Here is a 12,824-nt window from a genome sequence, read left to right as displayed (position 1 = left end):
CATTAGTGTCACTCACCCTCCTGCTGGCACACTTCTAGCAGGAACAGGGGCACAGCAGTTTGCAGGTAACCTTTGTGGCACCGCTTCGTCTGATGGCGCTGCTGCCAAGGGCACCCCTTCGCAGCACATGGAGATGCCTCTCTGGTACTGTGTATTTGCTTTTTTTTTTTTTCCCAATCGAGGCAAAAAAGAAAGACGTGATCAATGAGGATTCCTTCTTTTTGTACGAAAAAGCTCACTTTTCTTGAATCCAGACTTCGGGTTCTTTACTCCCTTCCCAGTTCAAGTCCCGGCTGTGTGCCAGGGGTGGCAGGTTAATGAGCAGAGCACGCCATTGTGCCCACGTAAGCTGACGCTTGACTGCCCGTAAGGTTAAGACCTTTCTTTTAATTTCTCTCTCAGGATTTATTATTTGCCGTTGGTGATTTGGCTTGGTTTGTAGAGCTGCCCACCGTTACCGAAACTTCCAGCTCATGTTAGTGCTTTCTGGAAAATCCAAATTTCCCGTTCTTTTCCTCTTTCTCTGCATTCTGTCTTTGCTGGCGGCTGCCCTGGTCTTAATGAAGTTGTAAAACTTGACATCGGAGAAGCCCGAAGGTTGGAAATTAGCACAAAAGATTCACGTGGGATTTCTTGAACATAAGGTGGAAGCCTCTTTCCAAGCCGCCCACCCCGTTGTGCAGCGATCCTGCTTGAACTGGTCGCTGGTCTGTTCGCTCCAGCATGGGAATCACATAGCTGAAAAGCAAAGAGTAAACTTCTGGAAAGATCTTTGTGTTCTGCTAAGCAAACGCAGTATGGGTGTAGTATGTGCAGCAGGCCAAAGTCGTGGTATTTTGCAGCAGGTTGTCTAAAATGGGGTATGTTTTGTACTGTACGAGATGGACGTGCCGCTGGTCACACTGGGTCGTCTTTTGTCTCGGAACGGAGAGGAGTTACACGCCACCCAGGGGGTCTCAGCGTTGCTCTTGCTCCTCCTGCCTCTTCTGCACTCTGGTTCTCACATGTCTGTGTATGGGATTGTACGTGACTCTACCAGACTCAGCAAGTTACTTAAATACCATTTGTTTAGGATAGTTGGAGTGGAGCGTATTCCTGTAATCAGTTCTCTCTGTTCTTTCAGATTTTGGCTTCAGTAACATCTTCACACCTGGTCAGCTGCTTAAAACCTGGTGCGGGAGTCCTCCCTACGCTGCTCCAGAGCTCTTTGAAGGAAAGGAATACGATGGGCCAAAGGTTGACATTTGGGTACGTGATGAACCCCTTTCTCTCTTTGGTCTCATTTTTGCTCTGTTTGTTTGGCCTTGCTTCCTGAATACTTAGTACGTGTCTCAGAGAAAAGCTCCTGATATGCAAAAAATGTTATTCAAAGAAATGCTTGACTAATTTTATTCTGGCTACTGTGTCACATGCTTTCTTTATTGGGAGGCACGCTGTCAAAAATATTAATTGCCTGGAAATGCGTTTAAATTTAGTTTCCCAAAAATATGGTTCACACCACTGCTGTTGAATGGCAGAGTAGTTACCGCGGTAGGGCTGGATCAGGCAGAGCAGCAAGAGGAAACTTGAAGTTTTGCTCCACGAGGGTTTGCAGAGACTTGGGACGTTCTCCTGCGTGGCGCTCGCTGAGCAAGGCAAAGCCTGCTCTGCCCTGCAGCCCTGCCTCTCGGCGCTGGCTCGGTCGCCGGCTCTCCTGCCTCTTCTCCTCCTGGGGCTCCCCGAGCTCTGCCAGCCGCGCCAGAGGAGCAGGAGGAAGGGTGGCATGGCTGGGTTTGAAATGGCCATGCCGGCGCAGTGGCTGGGTTTGGTTTGGGCACGCAGGTTGGCCAGAGCCTCCTGCCACGATGGTGCAGGGCAGGCTGGGGCAGGCTGGGGCTGTAGGTGCCTTTAACTGTTGGCTTCTGAGGCTCAAAAGAACATCTAAATTCAGCTTGAAGTTTGAAGGAGGAGTTACACTGGCCTGGGACTGAGATATCAACAAGGTGCATTCCAATGGGATTTGCCTTTTCTTCTTTATTCTTCTTTTATTCTATTTAAATAACGCTTAGTACAATTAACTGCAGTCTCCCGGTCTGTCGCTCTGCCGTTGCTGACGCGACCTTTGTTTTGGACGCAGAGTCTCGGCGTGGTGCTGTACGTGCTGGTCTGCGGCGCTCTGCCCTTCGACGGGAGCACGCTGCAGAACCTGCGGGCGAGGGTGCTCAGCGGGAAATTTCGCATTCCATTTTTCATGTCCACAGGTAAGGTGGGCGCACGCTGCGGTCGCCTGCGGCGCTGAGCAGGCGCTGGTCGCCTCTCTGCTTACAGATTCTTTGGAGCACTTAAATTATAGTATACGAGTTGATTTATATGCCAGTGAAGTGGCGTGCCAGGAAGTTACCCGCTGGATGGTGGTTTGTAACGTAAGCTAAAATGAGTTCTGAATCCAGAATTTAGAAACTGAAATACTCTTATTTAGAATCTCAGCTTTCACGTATGTAACTATGCAAACTATAGCAAAATGTTAGCAAAGATACACTCTTCCTAAATTTTGGGAACTGTAAAAGCTAAAAATGGAATAGCGATTTAGGACTACAGAGGCTTTCGCTATACCTGTTTTAGACAAGAAGCTTTTTACAGCATTATGGCACGTGAATTTCCAGCAATAGCCGCGTCAGAGGTGGATGTCTGTGTCCTGTTTCTGCAAAAAAGCTTCTGAATGCTTGAGTAATAACTCTTGTTTCTGAAAAGTGTGATTAATTATCAGACAAAACCAACTTCATTTAAGACCAAATCATAGGAGGTTCTTGGCTGCCTGCTCTCAGACTAAGGAATAATTTTGCACGGGCTGCGTGGGGTTTCCCAGCTGAAAGCTTCCTTGCCTGCTGCCTCACTTGGGGAAGAGGGTCTCTGTGTCCAGGAAAGACGTGTGGTGCTTCTAAGGCGGGCTTAGATCCCACCCCAAACCGGGGAGAGCCTCAGCAGCCCCCCGTGTTGGCAGCGCACACATGATACGATGGAGAAATCTTCCCCAGGGCGCTGGTGCTGAGGGGGGGGCGTTCAGAGGATGTTTTCCCCTTCAACCCCCAAAAGCCAGTCGTGTCCCCGGCCATTGCCGGTGAGGCGGGGAGGGACAGGGTGACAGCGTGCCACCTAGGGGCTCTGGCAGACAGCACAGGGGCTGGTGGCCTGGGTGGCTTCCTTCCTTCCTAGCTGGGGAAATCAAATGCCTGCAGCAAAGGGGCACATCGGGGACTGACGGGCTGCGAAGTGCAGGAGGAGAAGCGGTATTTTTGCTACGTATGACTTGAGAAGTGCGTTGCTTTGAAAGAAGAAAGCGCTTTTGCCCTTGCAGTGCAAGGCGGCTCCTGCAGAAGCCGCGTCCCTCCGCGCAGGGTACTCAGCCCCTCTCTTCCCTCGCAGAATGTGAACACCTGATCCGCCACATGCTGGTCCTGGACCCCAGCAAGCGGCTCTCCATGGAGCAGATCTGCAAACACAAGTGGATGAAGCTTGGGGAGGCTGACGCGGAGTTCGACAGGGTGAGGAGCAGAAGCGAGCTGATGCGCGAGTCGGGTCTGCTCGGTGCCTGCCGGGCTGCAGACGGGCTCCGGGCACGTAGTGCTGTGGTGTTCGTTTCAGCTCTTTGAGAGCTCTCATTCCGAGCGCTGCCTTTCTGCTGTCTGTGTCTCCTGGTCTCACTTTCCACGCCGCTCCTCATCTGCATATATTTTTATATCTTTCCCCTTGGCGTTGAGAGCCCAAGGCACTAGATTTTGAATCGGTGTGCCGTCAGCCTTCGAAGCGGATGCCAGCTTGCAGCCGGAGCCTGGTGCATTGGTTCTTCCGAGCACTATGACTCATCGGTGCGTGTGCCTTTGGGAATGTCAGCACTGAAGGCTGTGTCTGTGCTCTTGCAGCTGATAGCGGAGTGTCAGCACCTGAAGACGGAGAGGCAGATGGAGCCGCTGAACGAGGACGTGTTGCTGGCGATGGCGGACATGGGGCTGGACAAGGAGCGTACAATTCAGGTAAGACACCACAGCTGGCAGTCGTGTCCTGCCTGTTCCCGTTGGAGATGGAATGGCCGTGCTTGTTGCTTGTCACCTCTGGTAACTGGGCAACCTCAGCACAGTGTGGAGCATGTTTTGTTGCTTGACAAAAAGAACTGACCGCTTTTTCCTTTTCCTCTTCCAGTCATTAAGAGCTGATGCTTACGATCACTACAGTGCAATCTACAGCCTGCTCTGCGACCGTCTGAAGAGACACAAGAATCTGCGCATTGCAGCATCTCCAAGCATACCGCGGACCATGACCTTCCCCACCTCTGCTAACATCCAGGTAGATCCTGCTCGCACAGTGTTCTTCCAGCCCTGGATGGCCCGCCAGCCTCTTACCTGCTGAACTCAGACTGGCTTGCGGGTGTCCTCATCCTGGCAGGAGTGTCAAAACCTTCCTCGCCTGAGAACTTTGCGTGTATTTAGGGTGCCATAATCCGGAGATTAGGAACGGTTTGTTCGTTGGCTGTGGGTTTAGCAAATACCCTTCAGATGAAGTCTTGTGTCAGCTTAGTGACAGAGGAGAAGGCAACGTGAGGGTTACTGCTTGGCAGCTGGAGTTTACAGAGCAGGACTGCTGTGCCATGCTTCCTCCTCAATTTGTGCTGCTGTCCAAGAAACGAATGTTTGCTTTCAGAGGCCAGGTCATAAGGGAAGCAGAAGAGATGCTGACTGGGCCTGAACAGAAGGGAGGAGAGGGAGGAGGGGGAAATGAGGCACGCCTTGAGAATTAAGAATAAACAGATCTTCACTGGCTCCAGGGTAACGTCCCTGTCCCCAAGTGCTTAGGTCTGTGCGCTGGTGTTAATCCAGCAGGGTTTGTAGAGGGGTTGTAAGAGATGCTAGCTTCGTGTCGTCTGATTTTGATCTCTCTGCTCAGCAGACAGAACAGACAGGCAATACCATGAGCATCAATGTGCCACAAGTCCAGCTCATCAATCCCGAAAACCAAATTGTGGAGGTGAGGTACAGCCCTTGATGACCCCTGCAAGTTCTTTTCCCGGGCTCGCATTGAAGCCTTTTGCTTGACCCCGACATTGTATTTCAACGTCTCCAATGTTTTGCCTGCCCAGACCGACGGAACAATGAACCTGGACAGTGATGAAGGGGAAGAGCCGTCACCTGAAGCTCTGGTTCGTTACCTCTCAATGAGAAGGCACACCGTTGGAGTAGCTGACCCGCGGTTAGTACTGGACCCTAATCCCTGAGGGAGGATTAAGGGAACGTGAAGGTTTACTCCTGGCACGTGACTTTGGCCCTTCTGAGGTGTCCCAGATTTATTTGTGTGCTACACTGGCAGAGGAGAGGCTAATGCCTTAAAGGGACTTCTGGGCTCTGTGGTGTATGAGAGTGGATCCCTTTTGGACTGGCAGTGGTCTCCAGTTTCTGGGCTGGCAAATACACTTCACAGCGTGCCGCTTGGTCCCAGGTCTCCGCTTCTCTCTAGCCAGACCAGGTGGCAATGAGTGCATGTATCTGTGTCGTAGCCGGTATCAGACCTTTGGTTTCCTGCTCCTGCTTGTCAGTGGCTTGGAGTTATTTCTCCAGACTTTGCCAGATGCAGAAAGAAATTCAGGGTGTCTCTTTAGCAAAAGTGTTCTTTTAAACATCCTAGTCCCATTGCACAACTTGGTTAGTATTTCAGCTGAGGACGAGATGCATTCCTCCTCTTCTTCCTGATTAGCTCTGTGTAAGCTATAGTGGTGTGCAAGCCAGTTTCTCACCTACGCTGCACTGCTGTCATGTCCTAGGTGAAGTTTTTGTGATAAATGCCTTCCAGGTTAATGCAAAGAGCTAGATCTGGCAAATCTCAACCTGGAGGGGAAAAAGGGACAAATAAATACCAAAGAGTGGCTTGGCTACTCTCTGGCCGTTTTCCAGAGGACTAAGAAGCCTTTTTGTGAAAGGAAGCTGAATGCACTGGGCCCGTGGGTGGTTCTCTGCATGTCATTGCTAATTCACCTGTCTATGAATGTGATTGCACAGGACGGAAGTCATGGAAGATCTGCAGAAGCTGCTGCCAGGCTTCCCCCGTGTCACTCCTCAGGCTCCGTTCCTGCAGGTGACCCCGAATGTGAACTTCATGCACAATGTGCTGCCTCGGCAGAACCTGCAGCCCACGGGTCAGCTGGAGTACAAGGTACGGACCGATGCACGTGCTCCTGCTGCAGTCTCTGCCCCATCAGCCCCTGGGGGGTGTTTGTGCTCGCGCTTGCTCTGTTTGCCAGTCCTTGGACTCCATAAGCTTCAAGGTTTACCCTCTTGTTAGCTCTTTAGGTATGATTCTAGTTGGTGATTTGAAAAGCTGAAGAGTGAAAGAACACTGCACTGTGAAATTAGTTAACGGGCTGGGGAGAAATAGGACTGCAGTGCCCGGCTGTGGAGCTGCAGGCTGCCTGGCAGCACAGCGCGGGGAAACGGAGAGTTAAACACGAGTTTTCCACTAACGCTGCCCCTCTCTGCCCCACGTCAGCTCAGAGATGTTGGTGACATTCCATCGTCTCTCCCGGAGCCCAGAGGCTTGTCTCCTCTCCTGCCAGTGCCTGGGTTTGTGGCCTCGGGGCTCAGGTACTGGAAGGATGCGGTACGGGGTTGGTAACTGCGCTGTCTGTGCTTCCCAGGAGCAGTCCCTGCTGCAGCCCCCCACCCTGCAGCTGCTGAACGGCATGGGCCCTCTGGGGCGGAGGGCATCAGATGGCGGAGCTAACATCCAGTTACACGCACAGCAGCTGCTGAAACGTCCTCGAGGTCCATCCCCGCTCGTCACTATGACGCCAGTAAGTAGCAAAAGGAAAGCAGAGAATTGGAGGTGTGCTTATAAATATCTTCTCCCGCAGGCAGAGGTGACTGCCTCCGGGTCATAGCAGACAGAGCAGTAGGCTCCGTCTGGATGCACAGCAGGGAGCATGCCCGCTTGCTTCCAGAGGTTCCCACCCTCCCGAGCGGCGGGATGCTCGGTCCCCTTGTGGGAGAGCTGCTGTGCTCTCCTGAAGCTAGCAGCCGAGATGGTATTCCTGTCTGGAACTGGCAAAGTGTTGTCAACTTTTTTTAAAGGTTGCTTTTTTTTCTCGTTTGCTGATCTAACAGAGAAAACTAAAATGTCCATCTTGGGCATTAGTGCACGTTATTTCTTCCTTGATGCGTCTGCATCAGGGAAGTTTCCTGGTAGCACCAGAAGAAGCAGGAGCCTTGTACAGGCAGTTTTGACTGGGGAAGGAACGTTGGGAGGGGTTCTCGGCTGAGTGTCCTTGGTGCTGCAGGGGAGCTGACACATAGCCTCGTCAGAGCTTGTTTGGAAGGTCAGGTGTCCGCTGCACGGATGGGGCCACGCTTTCTGGAACCCACGGTTTCGCTTCTCTCTGCAGGCCGTCCCTGCTGTCACCCCTGTGGATGAGGAGAGCTCCGACGGGGAGCCAGATCAGGAAGCTGTGCAGAGGTAACTCCCAGTCTGTTAATGTTCGCCCTTACTACCTCTGAGAGGCTCACCCTGTGGTGTTCCACAGCTGAATTAAAACACCAGCAACCTCATCACAGGCAACAATGTTGATTGCAGCCAAGGCTCACCGTTCCTCTTGTTCTTGTGGGCGTTGATTACTGTAGGCAATTACTCCTCTGACACTACTAGATGCTTACAAAGCTGGATTCCCCCGAAACAGTTTGCTAATTGAGCAGTAGGTTCTCCAGAAAGTCTGAAACTGCTAAATTCCTTTGCTTAGTGTGCACCAGCATGCAATCCACACTAACCTGCAAAATGAGTGCTAAGTGATTCACCCCTCCCCGCTGAGTGACGGAGGTAGGAAGATCTCATCTGTGGCCTCGGGTGTCGATGCAGCTTTTGTATCAAGACATGCAGTAAACATCCAACTCTGATGCCTTAAACAAAGTGAGCTTGCTGGAAATACGGGTACCTCTAGCTTCTAATTTTAGCAGTGGGCCTTAAAATAGTCCGCTCCAATGCGGAAAGGATTATTGGATATCAGGCTGGAAACTTCTGTTCTCTTTGTCTGCTCCAAACACAAACTAGGAAGCGGGTAGAACATGCTTGTACTTTCTCAACCAATGAAAACACTAACCGTGTCCTTGCTAACATTTTTCTTAGTAGCTTTTGCATAGTTTCTTCTCTGCTAACCAGCTGGTGCACTACGTGTGGTGGGTGTGGTTACGGAGCGCTCCTGCTTCTTACCTCAAACCTGAAAAGTTTTTTGGATTCCCCCCGGTTTGTGCAGGCCACCACCTCGAGTCAGGTAGCGTTTCCTCAGGGTTCAGACCGGGGGTTGGTTGCAGGCAGAGAAACACTGGGGTGGGTGGAGGTCATACTCCAGAGCCTTTGCCAGCTCTTCTCCTTTCAGTGCTCCAGGGCGACGGGGGGGATTTGAACGGTGGGTGTGTGCAGTGGCAGATTGTGCAGAGTGTGCGCTGAGACGCCTTTTGCCTACCTGAGCTTAGAGGAAAGTCAGAGCTGGTACACGTGAAAGAACTCGCTTCCAGCCCTACTCAGAGTTGACACAGAGCGCGTCTCGTGTTCTCTGCGTAGCCTTGTGCTCCAGTACTCCAAGTTGGAATTCAGGGCCCATAACGTCCACTGACAACGCTTCGGATGGTAGACAGGCTTTCTGACTGTGCCAATCAGATACATCTGATTCTTGGCAAGGGGTTGCCCGGACATCTTACCAGGGCAGACTTTCACCTCTCCTATTCTAAAACCTGAGGTTTCGCTTGAGTTAAAGCATTAGCTCAGCCGGAAACACTTTGAAACCCCCGTGCAATATTTCGTAGGTTGCAAGCCACCGAAACGTTCAGCTCCCCCTGAAAGGCAAGTCTCCTTGGACCCATAGGTCGCCTCGCTGCTCTTGACAGTGCTGCTCTTAGTCCTTTCATGCCCCGTGTTCTTCTTCCAGCAGATGGCCCGGAAAAAGCCCCGTCCAGGTTGTGTGTTAACTTGCTCTCCACCCCCTTGTGTTGCAACATGTCGGTAGTCATCAGAGAAGGGTAAATAGCATTAACATCAGGGACAGATGCAAATATTTAGCTTTTCAGAACACTGCTCCGAACAGTCTGTATGCAGCCACCAGTGAGCAGTTTTTGCCCTTCTTAATCTGACCTTGAAAGCAGAGCATAGTCTTTTCTCTGCTCCAGGGAACAGTCACATCTCCTTTGAGCTTTGGGAAACTTTCTTCCACCCGAAACGCTGTTATAGCTCATGATTGGATTGTTCCCTGGAGGTCTGAAATAAAATGATCTTAGCAAACCGCAACTGTAAAGCTCTTTGTGAAACTTTCCCCGTCTGCATCAAATGATTCTTAAACAGCTAATGGCGCAGACTTTGGCAAGTTACCACGACGCTAAGCGCTCTTCATTCTGTTAACTTGCTGTCTTCTGCTTAAGTGGCTTCAGTAGCTCGCAAAGAGAGGCTGGGTTTGGAGGAGGCGACGACTTTATTGCTTGCTGCTCTTCTCTGCTCCACCAGTTGAAGTTGCAGGGAGCCTGAGCAGGGGAAAAGAGCGGAGGTGAGATTTCCCTGTTAGTATCGCTGGTGTCACTGGCCAAGTGATCTTTGTCACAGTCACCACAGCTGCCTTGTTGCTGCTGGTTCACAAGAGTAGAAATAGTTGAGTTCATAAGAGGGCGTTCAGCCCACCTGGCCTTGAGCAGGTAAAATGCTAGCCCCCGCGCTCGTCACAAGCCAGGGCATCTGGGGCAGGTGCTTTGTTTGTTATCTCTTCTGGCCCCGTGCCCCCAGCTGCTCCGAGCACCGCTGCCGCCAGGAACTGGCAGTTCAGGGCAGCGGCTGTCAGAGCTGGGTGGCTCTTCGGCGTATCCTTGCCAAAGCAGAGGCTCCTAGTTCTGCCCTGTGCACCCCTCCAGTCTTTAGAGGGTTTGCAGAAGAACCGCAGTCTCTTAGTTCTTAGCGCTTTAGTTTAAGCTGCCGCCCCCAGCCCCCCGTGTAAGAGGCGAGCCCAGCCTGGCGCTGGTGGCTCTGGCTCCAGAGGAAGGGACCTGTTCGTTTCCCATGCTGGTTTTGCCCTGCGCATCGCTGGCGATTCCCGACTCCCCGAGAGCGGAGCAGGGACTAGATGGCGCAGTCGGGCTGGGCACCGACCCTTGCTCAGCCCGGCGTTCTTCCTCCTGCTCCTCCGGCAGCCAGAGGCTCTACCCACCCCTAATCTCTGCCAGGGTGGCCCTCCTGCACCCTTCCCCTGCTGTCACAAGCTGGCCGCTGCGTGCGGCTGGAGCTGGGTGTCCCAGGGTAGATCTGAAGTGCAAGGGCCATCCCTCAAGGGTGCAGCCGAGCAGCAGCTCTGCCCTGCGCCCGTTCTCCGGCCAGCTCTCGCTAGGATTATCTGTGACTCGTCTCTTGGCTCCGTGCACGCAGCAGGCTTCCCCGTGGCTCAGTGGGGCCTTGGGAGAGGGAAGCAGACCTGCCGTGGTGGAGTGAATCCCCGGTGAGGACAGGTAGTGCCCTGGGTATTCCCAAAGGGATATACCAGCGTTCGTTCCCCTTGAGATGAAGCGTGGCTTTCCCGCTGGGAAGAGCGAATGGCTGCTCTCGCCTTCTGAGGCTGGCGGTAGCACACACGCAGCTGAAACCACGCTTGTCCCCTAAGTGCTGAAGACCCCGTGATGTGACGGGTGTGGGCAGCGTGTCCATGGCGTGCTTCTCCCCGGTTGGTTCTGAGCACTGCAGCAAGCATTCTTCCTTCCCGTTTACTCTGGATTATCTAACGCTCCCTGTTTTTGGAGTACTCCCATCAGTCTCTTATAAAATGTGCTCCTGCTTGTTGCAGATACTTGGCAAATAGGTCAAAAAGGCACACTCTGGCAATGACCAACCCTACAGCTGAAATCCCTCCAGACTTGCAGAGGCAGCTAGGACAGCAGTCCTTCCGACCCCGGGCTTGGGCTCCACACCTGGTACCCGATCAGCACCGGTGAGTAATGGCACCGGCCGTTCGGGCAGCTTTGCGCCAGGAAACCTGCTCAGATGTCGTCTGGAATGGAGCACTGAGGACACCCCGCTTGGCAGGGAGGGGTGAGGAGGAGGAGCGAGTACAAAGAGCAGACCCACAGGGCAGAGGGCGTCTGACCGTGCTGGGGACGCGAGTTCCGCGCTGGCGCGGGCTCCGTGCCTGCAAATACAGGCAGCGCAGGGGCAGGAATCAGCTGGCTCTTCCCCTCCAGCCCTGTTCTTGTGGCTGGAGGTGATTTGCCAGAACGACTGCTGTCACATAAGGGTTGGGAATAAGCTACTGGTTTTAGAGGAGAGCTTTTCTCTCTTGTAATGGTAGGTGTCAAGCTAGCAGTGGAGAGCAGATTTTCTACAAGAACGTTTTTGGAGGCAGATGCGGGCAAAAGACTGCACCAAGAGTCATCTACACCAGAGCTTAAAAACCTCACTGTTCTGCACCAGAGTTGTGTGTTTTGACTGCAAAGTCTCTTTGCAAAGCTCCTCAAGAGTCATATTATTTCTGATCCGAACCCCTGATGGGAACGATGTGGGGAAAGGATGCTGGGGTGGGAAGAAAATCACAGTGTCTGGCAAGGAGGGAGCCGATTCGGATTTGATCTAAACAGACTCAAAATGTGTGGGTGGGGCACTCCTGATGGAGAGAGGTGTTCATTTGACGGGGAGTCCTGGGCACAGCAGCTAAACTGGAGGCTCTAATGCCAGAGAGGGAGCTTAAAGCCCGCACTCGGACCCCCTCAGCGCTGAGGGTGCAAACCAGCTGCAAACGGCAGAGTTTGGTGCCTGTTGGTCTCGGCTGTTGAGACGGCAGTCGCCTACCAGGCTAGATCGGTGCTCGCGCTCAACCTCTCGGCCAGCTCACGCTGGCAAGCTTGACAAGGCGCTTTTTATTGTAGCCTGATGCCTGCTGAGCTGAGCACTGATGTAATCAGCAGAGACAGGTGAACTCTGAGCAGACTGAGGCAGTGCTAGTGCCACGCTGGAACTCCGGAAAACCAAGATAAGCCCCTCTCTACCCTGGAGTTACCCCTCACAGAGGTGCTTGGGGGATGGGAAGAGCAGGAGGGGAAAGATTTCTAGGGTCACAGGAAAGCTTGCTAGGAAGAGGAGTGCAGCTTGCAAAACAACCAGAATGTGCTGTGTCCTGCTTTAAGGATTGCTTCAAGCTGTAAAGGTAAGCTGGGTGACTCACGCACTGCAGAATTGATTTTTTACGAGATTGTCAAAGCGCACTCACCCTGTAAATATGTCACCCTGTAAATATGTTGGTGTCACCTCTGCCTCTTGGCTTGGGAGTCCTGAGGCCGTTTTGTTGCATCACGAACAGGGTGGTATCTGCTCATTCCACCCTCCCTGTCGTAAGGGGCTGTGAGCCTGCCTCATGTTTCACCCTCGAAATCACAGAAACTTCATCTGACCGTGGCCTAAACAGGCTGCCCCGTGTTGCGTCCAAGACGCATACGGCACAGAAACTATTAGCGGTCTTGTCATCACATAAATAGTCCTCAATTATTGAATGGCAGGTGGGTTTTATTTTAGCACTTCACGTATTTTAAGCCATCTTCTTATGGAGCACCTGGTTTTGGTCACGGTAACTCGGTATCGGGAAGCAGAATTGAGGTACAGGAGTTGTACAAGGCAGTACAATTGTTCTGCCTTGGCCCCGTGGGTTTGGGAACCTCAGCATAATTTTATCTGTAGCTTCTGCTTTCCGTCAATATGACGGGAGATCAGGGTAATGCAGGGGCACAGCTCTGTCCTTGGCAGGAGGTTGTGTGTAACCTATAGAAACTGAAGCACGTCCTGCGAAGGCAGAGCACGTG

The 12,824-nt window shown here is 52.5% G+C and overlaps 1 protein-coding gene across 5 annotated transcripts in view; it reads left to right on the top strand.

Moving 5' to 3' along the window:
* Nucleotides 1-12,824, top strand: part of SIK3 (SIK family kinase 3) — an 88,581-nt gene that overhangs the window by 62,520 nt on the left and 13,237 nt on the right. For 2 of the 5 annotated variants that reach the window (XM_063354987.1, XM_063354991.1), the window contains 11 exons: nucleotides 1,124-1,248; nucleotides 2,117-2,240; nucleotides 3,403-3,521; nucleotides 3,900-4,010; nucleotides 4,177-4,320; nucleotides 4,918-4,998; nucleotides 5,111-5,220; nucleotides 6,024-6,177; nucleotides 6,659-6,814; nucleotides 7,403-7,473; nucleotides 10,823-10,966. In XM_063354987.1, the coding sequence (XP_063211057.1) occupies nucleotides 1,124-1,248; nucleotides 2,117-2,240; nucleotides 3,403-3,521; nucleotides 3,900-4,010; nucleotides 4,177-4,320; nucleotides 4,918-4,998; nucleotides 5,111-5,220; nucleotides 6,024-6,177; nucleotides 6,659-6,814; nucleotides 7,403-7,473; nucleotides 10,823-10,966 (1,339 nt within the window). The remainder of the gene's footprint in view (nucleotides 1-1,123; nucleotides 1,249-2,116; nucleotides 2,241-3,402; nucleotides 3,522-3,899; nucleotides 4,011-4,176; nucleotides 4,321-4,917; nucleotides 4,999-5,110; nucleotides 5,221-6,023; nucleotides 6,178-6,658; nucleotides 6,815-7,402; nucleotides 7,474-10,822; nucleotides 10,967-12,824) is intronic. The other 3 variants (XM_063354988.1, XM_063354990.1, XM_063354989.1) reach the window with 3 other exon arrangements.

This window comes from Chroicocephalus ridibundus, chromosome 18, assembly GCF_963924245.1.
Source record: "Chroicocephalus ridibundus chromosome 18, bChrRid1.1, whole genome shotgun sequence".
Taxonomy (NCBI): domain Eukaryota; kingdom Metazoa; phylum Chordata; class Aves; order Charadriiformes; family Laridae; genus Chroicocephalus; species Chroicocephalus ridibundus.
Note: the sequence above shows the minus strand (reverse complement) of the source record. Positions and strands in the feature narration are given on the sequence as shown.